Source organism: Bos taurus, chromosome 16, assembly GCF_002263795.3.
Source record: "Bos taurus isolate L1 Dominette 01449 registration number 42190680 breed Hereford chromosome 16, ARS-UCD2.0, whole genome shotgun sequence".
Taxonomy (NCBI): Eukaryota; Metazoa; Chordata; class Mammalia; order Artiodactyla; family Bovidae; genus Bos; species Bos taurus.
In genome coordinates, this window is record NC_037343.1 from 24,095,515 (window position 1) to 24,109,960 (window position 14,446).

The 14,446-nt window shown below is 37.3% G+C and overlaps 1 protein-coding gene across 8 annotated transcripts in view; it reads left to right on the forward strand.

The window, feature by feature from the left end:
• Positions 1–14,446, forward strand: part of MARK1 (microtubule affinity regulating kinase 1) — a 139,695-nt gene that overhangs the window by 78,613 nt on the left and 46,636 nt on the right. For 6 of the 8 annotated variants that reach the window (XR_003029614.2, XR_003029615.2, XM_024976375.2 and 3 more), the window contains 2 exon segments: positions 1,178–1,381; positions 2,642–2,695. Coding sequence is in view for 6 of the 8 variants with exons in the window: in XM_024976375.2 (XP_024832143.1) it covers positions 1,178–1,381; positions 2,642–2,695 (258 nt within the window). In the remaining 2 variants the exon portion in view is untranslated. 8 annotated transcript variants of the gene reach the window in all.

A 14,446-nucleotide genomic window follows, 5' to 3' on the forward strand; every position in this document is an offset into this window, starting at 1 on the left:
AGTCATCTTCAAAGTTGCCTTTAAGAAATTTCTGATCATAATTTTTTAGACATGCTTTTGGTGGTATAGTTTGGACAACATATATGTCTGAATTACTTTGCAAATAAAGCTGCCCACTTCTTTTGTTAATTTGTTGTACTCATCTTCAGCTATTTTTAAGATGTCAGATAATGATGTTATGTTTGTCATGGATAATTCTACATTTTTACAGAAAATGCTACAAATTTCATTTACTTCGGAAAGCAGACAAAACTAGCCAAGAGCAGGGACACTCAGAGCTGGGGTAACAGGGTTCCTTAGGCAGCCTTACCTGGGACTTGAGGTGCTGAGCCCCAGGGTAACACTGTCAATTACTGTGATTGTGAGCCAGCGTGAGACGCTGAGACAAAGTGACGTCTCTGCCTTGAGAACGGCAAGGAGGAAGAAGGCAGTGGATGTAAAGGCATGGATCCAGCAGGGCTGTCGATGGCTCCTTCTTGGGCATGGGAAACTGGGTGAGGGGCTGAGAGGGAGTTGATTAAAGGCGTACCTGTCGTGGGAAACGGGTTGGTTAGGTGGCCAAAGTTATGTGCCCAGCAAATGAAAGAGTGACCAGGACAAGTAGCTGGACTGGTTTAGAGAAACAGAGCTGTACTCGTGAAGTTGTCTTGGTACTGAAGACATTCTGTCATTGTAAGGAAGCAATCTGGATCTGGATTGGCATCTCAGCCTACACGGGTAACACCCTTAGGAGAGTAATCATCTGTGGGGCTCCTGGCCATCTCACCATTTATATCTTTTTAAAAGCAAAAGCATATGTCTAAAGCTATGCAGAACGTTTCATTTTAAATGATTATATTCCCCCTGGCAAAGGGAACTAAAGTCAAGTAGAAATTGCAAACAGAATGCCCAGAAATGGTGTAGTGCAATCTGTTTTCATTAGAGATGAATTAATTTTTTCCTCTTTATTTTTAATTGAAGAATAATTACAATACTGTGCTGGTTTCTGCCATACATCAACATGTATCAGCCATAGGTTTATATATGTCCCCTCTGTTTGGAGCCTGCCTCCCACCTCCTACCCCATCCTACCCCTCTAGGTTATGAATTATTAATGAAAATTGTTTGTAGTGTTATTTGAACTGTCCTTTAATTATATAGTTTAATTAATGATGAAATCTTCTAACCTTTTTCTTAGCATACATCTGTGGATGGATATACTGAACCCCATATCCAGCCAACCAAATCAAGTAGCAGACAGAACATCCCTCGGTGTAGAAACTCCATTACGTCAGCAACAGACGAACAGCCTCACATTGGAAATTACCGTTTACAAAAGACAATAGGGAAGGGAAATTTTGCCAAAGTGAAATTGGCAAGGCATGTACTAACCGGTAGAGAGGTAAGTTTTCACGATGCCTTTTAATACTTACTTGGACCTCTCCAGAGTCTTACTAAAAAGCTTTCCTATAGTTGATTCTGGAAATAAATTAACAGTTGTAATATAGTAAACATTGGGGTATGTGTGAATGAAATGTACATAGGTAGAGTTATACCTAGCACAGAAAAATTGTCCTTACGTATTAGCATCTCTTATAAATCAGATGTGCTGCACATGAGGTTTTCTTAGCCTTCTGTCTTTTCATTATATGGTTTCCATAAACATTTCTGATTACCCTTGCTACCCAACCCCAGGAACAGGGCTAGGATAACTTCTTATTAATTACTACTTAAGCTGTACTGTATATAGGAATAGAAATCTGAGGTTGTACACATGAAACTTACATAGTGTTAAAAGCCATTGTTACCTGAATAAAAAATAAATTCTAAAAACTACTACTTGAAGTAAATTAGGTATAAATGCATAGGAAATTAGCCACTAATTTTTAATCTATTTAGAGATTATATTGAGCAAGTGTTATAGATGTTTTTCTCAGATAATAAGAGAATCAGGTTTCTAAAATCCTGTGTGTTTCAAAGTAGGTATATTTACATAGTAAAATATATGTTTAATAATAATAATATATTTAGTAATTTGTATATTAAAGACTCAAAATAGTTAAACATCTAACACTCTACATTACATGATTGGATCCAATTAGGACATTATGAAAAATGTGTCATAAAACATTTTTGCTAAGTTTCCATTTTGTTTTATACATAATATTATTGTCACTTATGGTTAAATTTAGTCTTCTCTATTTTGACTCCAGGAGCTATTAGGACACAGGTTATATTAGACAAAGATTTAGAGGATGTTTAAACCTGTTTCATTAGTTTGCTGTAAGTTTGGGTGTCCAGTCTCTCTCCCCACATGTTACTTAACTTACTAAAAGTTTATAAGCCTCTCTCTTCTGATAATTATGACTTATCAAGATCATGAGTCAAATATTAAAGTACAAATGATTTTTACTTTAAAAGGGGAACCTTGGAAGAACTTAACAAAGGTGTAATTTCACTGACTTAGAATCAAATAGGTTACAGACTTGGGTCAATAGAATATATTCTAAGGCTGTCTAGTTATCAAAACTTTACCATCCAATTATGTTAACCCCCAGTATAGCTATATCTAATTAGGATGAAACAAAAGATGTTTTCTTTATAAATTTTATTCTTTAAGGTATGTATTCTCTAATTAAAATTTAATAATTCTCTTTTTCAGGTTGCTGTGAAAATAATAGACAAAACTCAGCTAAATCCTACCAGTCTACAAAAGGTATTTAATTATTTTAATAGTAAGTAATTATAATATGGGTTTATAATCAATATATGATACTTGTAGAATCAGTTATTCTAAATTTCCCATTAGGTACAATTCTACATTTCATCAGTATATGAAGAAAAGACTTGATATCAACGTAATATATACATTTGTTAGTATTTAAGTATTTATCAAATGTTTGAAAAATATCTACTCCTCAAATGCATTTACTGTGTCAAAGGAACTTGTCTTTTAATACAGTAGGATAAAACTTTTTGTATCAGATATTTTGAAGTACTTAGGATTCTGCTTCATTCTAATCAACTTATGAGATACTGTTGTCAGTAGATGGGTTTGCTATTGCTTCAGTTGCTTCTCTTCCTTCCTCCACAAAAACTACGGTAGAAGATTACTGTAGAAGTTACTGTAAGCTAACTTAGAGTAGAAGTTACTATAAGCTAACTTACAGTAGAAGATATGAACATTTCTTCAAAGGGTGAACATATAAAACAGCATGCTGCTGCTGCTGCTGCTGCTAAGTCGCTTCAGTCGTGTCCGACTCTGTGCGACCCCATAGACGGCAGCCCACCAGGCTCCCCCGTCCCTGGGATTCTCCAGGCAAGAACACTGGAGTGAGTAGCCATTTCCTTCTCCAATGCATGAAAGTGAAAAGTGAAAGTGAAGTCGCTCAGTCGTGTCCAACTCTTAGCGACCCCATGGACTACAGCCTACCAGGCTCCTCCATCCATGGGATTTTCCAGGCAAGAGTACTGGAGTGGGGTGCCATCTCCTTCTCCATAAAACAGCATAGGGACCAAAAAAAGCAAGTAGAATGGGAATTGACCTGGTAAATTTAGTAAAGCTGGTTCGTGTTGCTTCATTAATTATTTGGGAAAACTTTCTCAGATACACATTTTAGTACTTTGAAAATGAAGCAAATATTTTAGCATTTGTGCCGTATATGTTGTTTATATATAGCTCACTGTGTAGTATATAAGATATATATGTGTGATTATGTATAAAGTACATTATTATTTTTATGAGAATATAATGGGATCATGGTCACATATGTAAGTGTGGTGTAAATAACTGGATTTCTAAAACAGAATTCTATAAGAAAGTTTTAGTGTGGTGTGTATAACTATACCTGTTGTGATTCTAACATTAAATGAAAAATTTGAGTCAGTGATAATCAAGACTTTCCACTTGTCTCAGTACCAGATAACTCAGTTTATTTTATATATTTCTACTTAAGAGATTTGGATCTGTCTTTTTACTTACTGAGATTCCTTTTAAATTTGCCAACCAGTATAGCTTTTCATAGTATTGGTATTTCTCATCTGTATGAACATGAAAGGTTTGCTGAATTTTTTTTTTCTCTGTGAGAGTGAGATGATATATACCTTGTTGGATGTTTTTTGGGAGAAACTTCCAGTACCTGTCTCTCAGCTAATCATGACTTAGTGGTATGAGTTATAAAAAGGCATCTTCCTTGGGCAGACAAATTATCCAAAGATGCTGTTTCTTCCTGTGTTAGAGCCACAGTGGGGCAAATTTTTGCCCACCCCTCTCCTGGGAATCCCTTTAAAACACAGAGACTTCATAACAGCCCAGAGGCCCTGTTCATGGCCCAGCTAGCCTTTTCTCTTTTCCGAGGTTAATCTGTGTGATACTCTGGTAAATTATGTGATTTTGAGTGACATGTAGAACTAGTCCAGGCCTGTTGTGCTTGTTGGATGCAGGGCAGTATGACCCCCACTCTGTCTTTCCCAGAGGGGCCCAGAGAAAGTTGTGGAACCAAAGTCACCCGTGTTGAAACATGCAGCAGACATGCAGATGTGAAGCTGAACTGTTATTCAGATTAAAAATATACTTGGTGATGTAATTTCTGTTATAGATTGTGCTAAATTCTGCTAATCTTGCTGATAAAGGGTTGCTTTTCCAAATGGGCATATAAAAAATGATGGCAATTTTGTTTTCTTAAATCTGTGAAAATAAAAGCAAAGATTGAAATTTACTAAATGTAGCCAGTACACCATGTGTATTTTGTTGTTTTCAGAATAATTTTTATTTATGTTCATAGCTTCGCTTTTTGTTAAAAGATTTAGGAAAGAACAGATCAAGGCTTGCTTTGTTTTCATGCATTGTAGAATATTCAGCATTTGGCCTTACTCATAGTGAATGCTAGGAGCACCTCATATGCCAGTCAGTCATATCTAAGAAATAAAAATATAAAACACGGAATTAAAAGTAATCATTTTTTCCCCCTTAGCACTGACAGTCAAGTAATAGTAAAAAAAATAGCAAAATGGCTTTCTGTGCCTTAGGTGTGCTTCTTAAAAGGCAGATTATGACAGCACATATTTGCAGTAAGGATTCATTTTAATCTCATCTCAACCCAAAAGTATTTGGTTAAGTCTTGTTCTGAACTTGATCTGAATTTAAGCTGGTCCTTCTTGTTTATTCTTTTTTGTATAGCATATTAATAGGGAATATTACTTTCCTTTGTCAACATTAGTGATAGATGAAAGTAATCTAAATTTGATACCCCACCTGTTCCAAACTTCTGAAATATAGAGTTCTTAAAAACAGTTTGGTCTTTGGAATTGTTAGCATCTTTAGTTTCAACATTGCTCACGTAATATCTTGTATTATTTGTATTACATATTTTAAATTAATGGAATCCAGTTTAATACGTTTTCATAGTTTAAGACTGTTTAGCATAGATGTTATATTTACTTGTTCCTCTTTGAAGTATGACTCCCACCTCACGTATTAGTGGTTTTTTAGAGTAGGGTCTATGAACTATACTAGTGATTCCCTGGGGATCTTTTAAGCAGCCTGTAACTGATGGAGAAAAAGCAGAATGATGAAGCAGTTTTATTCATAGTTCACTTACTTGAAATGCAAGATTAGTTGTTTTCTCTGAAATTCCACCCAGTTTTGAAACTTGGACATATTAATTTATAACAGATTGACAAAGTTTTTGTTAGTTTGTCTCAGCTCACAATCATCAGGGTGCAGTTTATCTTCTGTATATTACTTATTAATTTGCATCTTTTATTGTTTTACTGTGTTTTATTATATTTCAAAATCACAAAAATAGCACAGTGGTTCAGAAGTCATCTGCTGAGTAGTAAACCCTGCAATGAAAACAGAAACAAGACTACTAAAACTCATTAATAATGAGAAGTGCTGCATCCCAGTTACATAGAATAGGAATCCTTATGACAGTGATTCTGCACAAGCAGGGCAAGTATAAAAAGTTTCGAGAATTAACATCTAGGAGTCAGACTTATTGAATGAATAATTCATTTACTGCTAGTGTGTTATCTATTGTGTAAAAACGTTGTCAAATGGTAACCTAAGCCATTTATACTTCAGTGAGTTTTCAGATGAAGCCCAGAGACCTCTCTGGTAAGGTAGTTAAGTTTTCCAGAATATCTTCAAAATAATCTGTATCATGTTGATGAATTTGGTCAGTAAAAGTAGAGAGGAAGACAGAATCATGGAAGCAATTCAGAATTACATTTCTTTTAACAAATCAAAAACCAAACTTTTAAAGGCAATCCTATAATTATTGACAAATATTTTGGATCAAGAAGAAAGCAGAAGCTCCTTGGCAATACTCCTTAACAAATCTCCCTGTTGAACATAGGCTGAAAACCAATTACTCTCACATATGCTTGCTCTCTCACATATGTCACTTCGTAGCTGCAAAAACCACTTACGTGCTGAGTACTTCTTGTGTACAGTTCTTTCCATGTGTGTAGATGATTTGAAGGAAAAGTCTTGACCAGTTCTTTCGTGGATAAATGAAAACCTAAGTCATAAGAGAAGAATTAGTGTTTTGTAAGCTGGTTGTAGACTGCAAAAGTTGTCTTTGAATCATTACCAAATTTATATGTATAAGTTCAAACACCTACAAGGAGTGATACTGCTGTGTGAATACATAGGATCACACCTAATGCCGAGTCCCTCACTGCTTCATTCTCCATGAAATTTTTGGTTGGTAACATATCTCTGACCTTGATTTGATTTTAAAGGAATGCTGGAAACAGGGACTATCATAAAATCTTGGCTATTGGGAGATGTCTGTGTAGCCCACAGTGTGGAGAATTGGGAAGTGTATCTTTCACACTGAAATATGATGAATTTGAGGGAGCAGGTGTTCAAACAAGTTTCTTTTTAAATTTATTTTTAATTGAAGGATAATTACTTTACAATATTGTGTTAGTTTCTAAACAAGTTTCTTTTAAAAGGTGATACTAATAATGTTAATGTCTAACTAAAATATCAACAGTTGAAATGTTAAAGATAACCAGATTTTTTGGAGAGTTGCTCTTGTTTAATCGCTAAGTTGTATCTAACTCTTTGGCGACCCCCTGGATGGCTTCTCTGTCCCTGGAATTTCCTAGGCAAGAATATTGGAGTGGGTTGCCATTTCCTTCTCCAGGGGATCTTTGTGATCCAGGGATCAGACCCGCGTCTCCCACATCTCCTGCCTTGCAGGCGGATTCTTAACTGCTGAACCACTGGGGCGGCTCCTTTTTGGAAAGACCAAACTGTATTTCAGGCAGTTCACTGACCAAAACTCTGACTTTTCTAAACCCTGCTTTAGCCTTCAGTTATTGGACAAAGAGTTCAATAACATATTATAGGCAGGTTTAACGTACAAATGTTACATCCAGATATGAAGACTACTTTCCAGAGTAAGCATATCCAAAGAGTATATTAAGAACCATTTGCTATTATCCTTCAGATTGAAATTTCTAGTCTTCTGACTTTTTAGTGTGATTAGATCAATAGCCTAGAATCTGTCTGAGAGCAGTACATAAGCTTCGTAAAGAACTGCTTTTGTAAGATTGGGTACTCTAATTAATCTGAATGTCTCTGACATACCTCCCAGTATTTCCTTTGTTCCTTTCACTGGTCAATCTGTGATTATAATTTAGGATTTTTTAAACTTAATAGAAATAAGGGGGAAAAAAAAGTAAAGCTAGAAGTGGAAACTGCCTTATGATTAAAGCTGCATGTCATTGAGTCCAATACATGTGTTAATTAATTAATTCTTAATATAGCAAATATGTATTGAATGAAGATTATATTTCCCTTATGTTTTCCTCTGTGTTTTTGGCTCCCCCTTTTCTCTTTCCTTTAAATGGAGTCATATTCCTTTTTGTTTGCCGCTCAGTGTTGGAGTTTCACAAGGCATGGTCCTAGGACTCTCAGTGTTCTCTTCCAAGGCTGTCTCAAGGGTGACTCTGGTTTAAATGGTCACCTATAAGCAAACACAGATTTATTTCTTCAACTCAGAACCCCTCCTACATTTGCTTGTAATCCCTCAAAGATAACCCAAACTTATATCCAAAGCTGAACTCATGACCTCCCCCCGCCTGCTCAGTATGTTGCCCTCCTGTTGCTCTTCCAGTGTCCTGTCTCAGTGAGTGACACTGTCCCCAAATTGTGCAGGCCAGAAGCCTCAGAACTATCCTTGGCTCCTCCCTCTCCCTCCTCCTCACCATCTCAGTCCTTGAATTGTTCTGATTTTATTTCTTTTTTTTTTAAAATTTTATTTTATTTTTGAACTTTACATAGTTGTATTAGTTTTGCCAAATATCAAAATGAATCCGCCACAGGTATACATGTGTTCCCCATCCTGAGCCCTCCTCCCTCCTCCCTCCTCCCTCCCCATACCATCCCTCTGGGTCGTCCCAGTGCACTAGCCCCAAGCATCCAGTATCGTGCATTGAACCTGGACTGGCATCTCGTTTCATACATGATATTTTACATGTTTCAATGCCATTCTCCCAAATCTTCCCACCCTCTCCCTCTCCCACAGAGTCCATAAGACTGTTCTATACATCAGTGTCTCTTTTGCTGTCTCGTGCACAGGGTTATTGTTACCATCTTTCTAAATTCCATATATATGCATTAGTATACTGTATTGGTGTTTTTCCTTCTGGCTTACTTCACTCTGTATAATAGGCTCCAGTTTCATCCACCTCATTAGAACTGATTCAAATGTATTCTTTTTAATGGCTGAGTAATACTCCATTGTGTATATGTACCATAGCTTTCTTATCTATTCATTGGCTGATGGATTCTGATTTTATTTCTTAAATATCTTTCTCATCCCGATCCTCTCGACACCGCTGCTGTTATCTCTTCCTTGGACTACCCCAGTAGCTTTCCACCTAGGTTTTCTGCACTTTGCATCCCCCTCAACACCCCCTACCCCCCCACACACACACTCAGTCACTCACTCACACATATATAAACCCTTTAAAAAGTCATCAAGGATGCAGAACCTGTCTGATTATATTGTCTTTCTGTTTAAACTTTTAGATGGCATTCCATTTTTTGTAGTTTGGAAATCAAGTTCATTAACATGGTGTTCAGATCCTACCTTCTTTTTTCATCTCATGGTCCCCCAACTCTCCCTAGCTTCTCCCCACTCTTCTCATCCCCTCCTCCTCTGATTCTGCTGCCTTTCTTTCATCTGGTGCTATTCATACTGTTTCAGCCATCAGGCCTTTGCAGCTTTTCACCCACCCTGTTCTTAAGCTTTTACCACTCCCTCTGGGCTTCCCTGATAGCTCAGTTGGTAAAGAATCTGCCTGCAATGTTGGAGACCTGGGTTTGATCCCTGGGTTGGGAAGATCCCCTGGAGAAGGGAAAGGCTACCCACTCCAGTATTCTGTTCTGGAGAATTCCATGGACTACAGTCCATGGGATTGCAAAGAGTCAGATACAACGGAGCGATTTTCACTTCACTTAATTCTTGCTCACTTCTCACATTTCAGCCTTAAGAGTAATTTCTTCAGGGAAACCTTTCCTATCTCCACAACAGGTGTTAAATCCTCCTGCCTTTCTTAAAATTAAGCACCCAGAACCAAGAGTTATTCATAAAACATTGCTTTAGTTTTGCTTGAATAGTACTATTTGGATTTTGCTTTTGATGCTTGTATTTCTGCCTCTGATTCTGAAGACCTCTGTTCTAATTTCTCAGTCTTTTTTGGCTGAAAAGTGTACATCTATTTCTGTATTCTCAAGAACTATGTAATATTTTCACAGTTATTTTAAGAGTCATACTCCTGGCTTTTCTAAGTTGGGAAGTTTGTTGATATAGTACACTAGTCTATTTTTAATTTTTGGATGGAGACTTCAAAACATCTTTACCATTTTAAAAAAAGTTGCTTTCTCATGATATTTATTTATTGGGCTGAAATGTTTCATTTCTGATCTTTTTTTTTTTTTTCTGATCTTTTTTTATAAGATAAAACTAGAGATACAGTTGAAGCCCTGTGTGTCATTTCTTGGCTCTATTCCTGTCCTTCTACCTAGAAATAACTTCTATTCTGAATTTGGTCTTTCTTATTCCCATTCATTTGTTTAAAAATTTTTCACATGTGTATCTTTACATAAAATACTATATATTATTTATTTTAAGCTTTATATTCTTCTGCAGCTTACTTGTTTCCATTTAGCTTGTCTTACAGTTTTATCCATGTTAGTGTGTATAGTCTAGCTCACTTATTTTCACTATTACTAATGCCATTGTACAAATAAGCTGGTTTACCCATTCTCTTAGTAGATATCTACCAGTTAGTCCATCTTTCTGTTTATATTTAGATTGTTCCTGTTGTTTTAGTGTTTCCTTTTTTTTTTTTTTTCCTAGTTAGCTTTTTGTTTTTGCTGTTACAGACAATGCAGCAATGTTTATTGTTGTGTACTTATTTTTCTAAAGAAGTAAAGAAGGGTATATATCTCTCCAAGTAGAAATGCAAGGTTAAAGGGCATGCATATCCTCAAATTTATTAAATAATGTCAAATTGCTCTTAAGTGGCTACACCAATATCTACTTCTGCTAACTTTGTATGAGATTTACTTTTGCTCCACATTGTTGTCAGCACTTTATATTATCAGATTTCTTAATTTTTGCCAGTCTCGTGGAAGGTATCTTGTTTTGATTTTCATGATTTCTGCCTAGTGAGATTGGACATTTTTTCAAATTTAATCTATTTAATGTTTAGTATCTTCTCTCTGAAATTATTTGATTTGATATCTCAAATAATTGTATTTACTTAACAGCAACTTGAGCCCACAGTTGTATCCATACAAGCCCTTGGGAAAGACTATAGCACTATAAAATTAGTACCAGTTCATAAAAAGAAAAGTTATCATTCATATATGAAGGTAAAATTTAGGCAAAGTGGCAGAGCCTATTATTTTGCATTTAATAATTGATGACAAGTTGTCAAGTTTAGAAGTAATACTAAGCATTTTGTGTTTTTTATTTAGAAATCATCTAATATATACTAATTTAAGTATATTCAGATTTCTTTTTCTGAAGTATTTCATGGGGAGAGCTTAAGTTAGCCTGTGTTTTAATACTGGTACTAGGAATAACTTCATAAGATATTTGATGTCCTAATAATAATGTCTGAAGTAAAAGAGGAATGAAATGGTAATGCTAGAAATTAAAAAGCTGAGAGTTTAATCTGTAGGGTTCTGTTAATATAGGCACATTGTATATAAAATCCCTCAATGACTGGTGTCTCTGAGAAGGTGTATACAAAGCCCTTTCCCTTAGATCTGAACATCACCTACAGGGTACAGCAGCACCCACACTTCACGTTAATAGGCCAGTAAACTGCTGTGAAAGATACAGTTGAATTTTTACAAGGTTTGAGGTGAAGGCAAAGAAGGGCTTCTGCCCCTCCTCAAACCCAAATCAGAGCAAAATACCTGAAAGGCCAAGAAAGCTGTGTTAAAAGGCCAAGAAGATATGAATGTCAGCCTCCTCTTATGAGCCCAGCATACTGTGACTCTGATGACAGCCTGGAAGAGCTCTCCTTGGGGGGAACAAGGTTGACCACTGCCTTTGTCAATTTCTCCATGGCCAGAGTTCTTCTCTATCTGCCCAAGAACACAGAGATGATGAAGAAGTCCTTTGACATTGACAGGTCCCAGGACAGCACAGTGAGCAGGTCTGGTAGAGATGATGATGGCAATTTGACTGGTCCCTGACTATGATGCTTTGAGAATAAATAGGATGAGCATTGTCTTAGCCATGTCCACTTGACTACTAATAAATAGAATAGACTTTTCCACCATCAAAAAAGTAATAATAAGCAGAAGGAATGGAAGAGGTTGGAAGGAACAGAGTAGTTGAGAGAAGAAATAAATAAGACAAATATGTATTGATTAACACTAATGGAGTTTGCCTAATCCTGATCCTTACCTCTAACCAGGAAGGACTGAACTGAAAAGTGAATACCTCTCCACAGAACTGAGGCTTGTTCACTAACTTCCGTTATCTAAAACAGTCAAGAACCCAGGAGGAAACCACAGAAGCCTCTGAACAACTAGAACAACTGTCACAAAGTCCAGACAGTGAAGTGCCTGCCCTTCCGTCATGGAAGACCCATCCGTCTCAAGCCTCGCTCAGCACGCACTTCTCTAATTCAACACACAGTCTTAAAACCCTGGCCTTAGTTCTCCGCCGACAGAAAAGCTGAACCAATAGTTTGAAAGGTATTAGTGAATCCAGAGCTCTCCTGCTAAATTTGTATATGTTAGGAACATCATGATGTCACAGTTTCAAGAGGAAAATTAGGACTAGAAATTAGAATCAGAAACTCAAATAGTAATGTGGGACTATTTAATATGTTCATGAACTTCTGTTTTTTTCCTGGTTAATTCTCATGTGCGTTTTAATCACACTGAAATTTTTAAAGGTGGGAAAGCTCATATAAATGCTGGTCTAAAACAATGGCAGACTTTTGTTGTCCTTACTTGGCCTGGATATATGATGCTTAGTTCGCTCGGTCATATCTTGACTTCATGGACTGTATAGCCCACCAGACTCCTCTGTCCATGGCGTTTTGCAGGCAAGAATACTGGTTGTTGTTGTTCAGTCACTCTGTCGTGTCTGACTCTTTGAGACCCCGTGTACTGCAGCATGCTAGGCCTTCCCATCCTTAACTGTCTCCTGGAGTTTGTTCAAACTCATGTCCATTGAGTCGGCAATGCCATCCAACCATCTCATCCTCTGTCGCTCCCTTCTCCTCCCACCTTCAATCTTGCCCAGCATCAGGGTCTCTTCCAATGAGTCAGTTCTTCACATCAGGTGGCCAAAGTATTGGTGCTTCTGCTTCAGCGTCAGTCCTTTCAATGAACACCTAGGACTGATTTCCTTTAGAATGGACTGGTTGGATCTCCTTGCAGTCCAAGGGACTGTCAAGAGTCTTCTCCAGCACCACCATTCAGAAGCATCAATTTTTCAGTTCTCAGCCTTCTTTATGGTCCAGCTATCACATCTGTACATGACTACTGGAAAAACCATAGTTTTGACTAGTGGGTTGCCATTTCCTTTTCCAGGGATTCTTCCCAACCCAGGGATTGAACCCACATCTCCTGTGTCTCTTGTAGTACACAGGCGTGCAGTGATTTTTACAACATTTCTCCATCTCAGGGTAACCTTCTTAACTTGGTCTAAATGTTCAGCTCTCCTTTCTCCCTCACCTCTCTCTCTCCCCCTTTACTAAGGAAGAGCAAGCATGGATAAGATTGGCGTCTTTGCTAATAAGGATGTGTTCTGAGTGAAAAAAATCACATGTGTGTAAGGAACTCACTGTCTCTCCCTCTTCTGCTCCCTTTGACTCAAGTGACTGGTGCAGAAGACTTCGACATTGTCCAATCTCTCTTCTGTGCAACCAACTGGAATATTAGAGTTTAAGAAGGGATTATGGGGAATCATGAAGAAGAGCATCATAAACCTTTACTGAATCCATGTGCTACTCCTGTTAAGTTGACCCAAATTCTCTAGGTTTGGAAGGTTATTGACAAATCTAGTGACAATTTAAGTGTTTCTTTAGAAATAAGGGTGATTGGCAGGGCATGATTCTGGCACTTCATTGTTCCAAGTCAATTAAGCACTTAAAACCCCCATCATTACTTCTTCCAGCAGCAGCTGCTCTTCTGTCCATAGCTGCCTGTCACGTTAAGCCAGCACATACCCAGCTTATACACACATTTATGCTGTTGCTTGTTTTTGTTTTTTTCTCACTCCTTGTCAAAAACTATTAAAGGATAAAATAGGTAACCAATGAGGACCGACTGTATAGCATAGGGACTGTACTCAATATCCTGTAATAACCTATAATGGAAAAGAGTCTAAAAATGAACATATATGGATATGTTCATATATGAATCACTTTGCTGAACACCTGAAACTAATACGACTTTTTAAATTAACCGTATTTCAATAAATTTAAAAAGAAATCCACCTGAAGAAGAGGAAACTATCCATAGAACAATATACTCTAGACATCTTTGAGATGTAGGAACCCGATGGCTGTATATTATTGCTTTAACTAGAATAAATTAAAACAACAGATATCACTTCACACCCATTGCATTGCACGTGTGTGCTCAGGCACGTCCAGCTCTGCGACCCTATGAGCTATAACCTGCCAGGCTCCTCTGTCCATGGGATTTCCCAGACAAGAATACTGGAGTGAGTTGCTGTTTCATCTCCAGGGGATCTTCCTGACTCAGATCAAACCCAAGTCTCCTGCATCTCCTGCATTGCAGGTGGATTATTTGCCTCTTGAGCTACTGGGGCTTCCTGCACACCTATAAAATGGTGAAAATCCAGAACAGTGACAACACTGAATGGTGGCAAGGATGTGAAACAACAGGAGCTCTCAGCTGCTGATGGGAATGCAAAATGGTGCAGCCACTTTGGAGGGTAGTTTG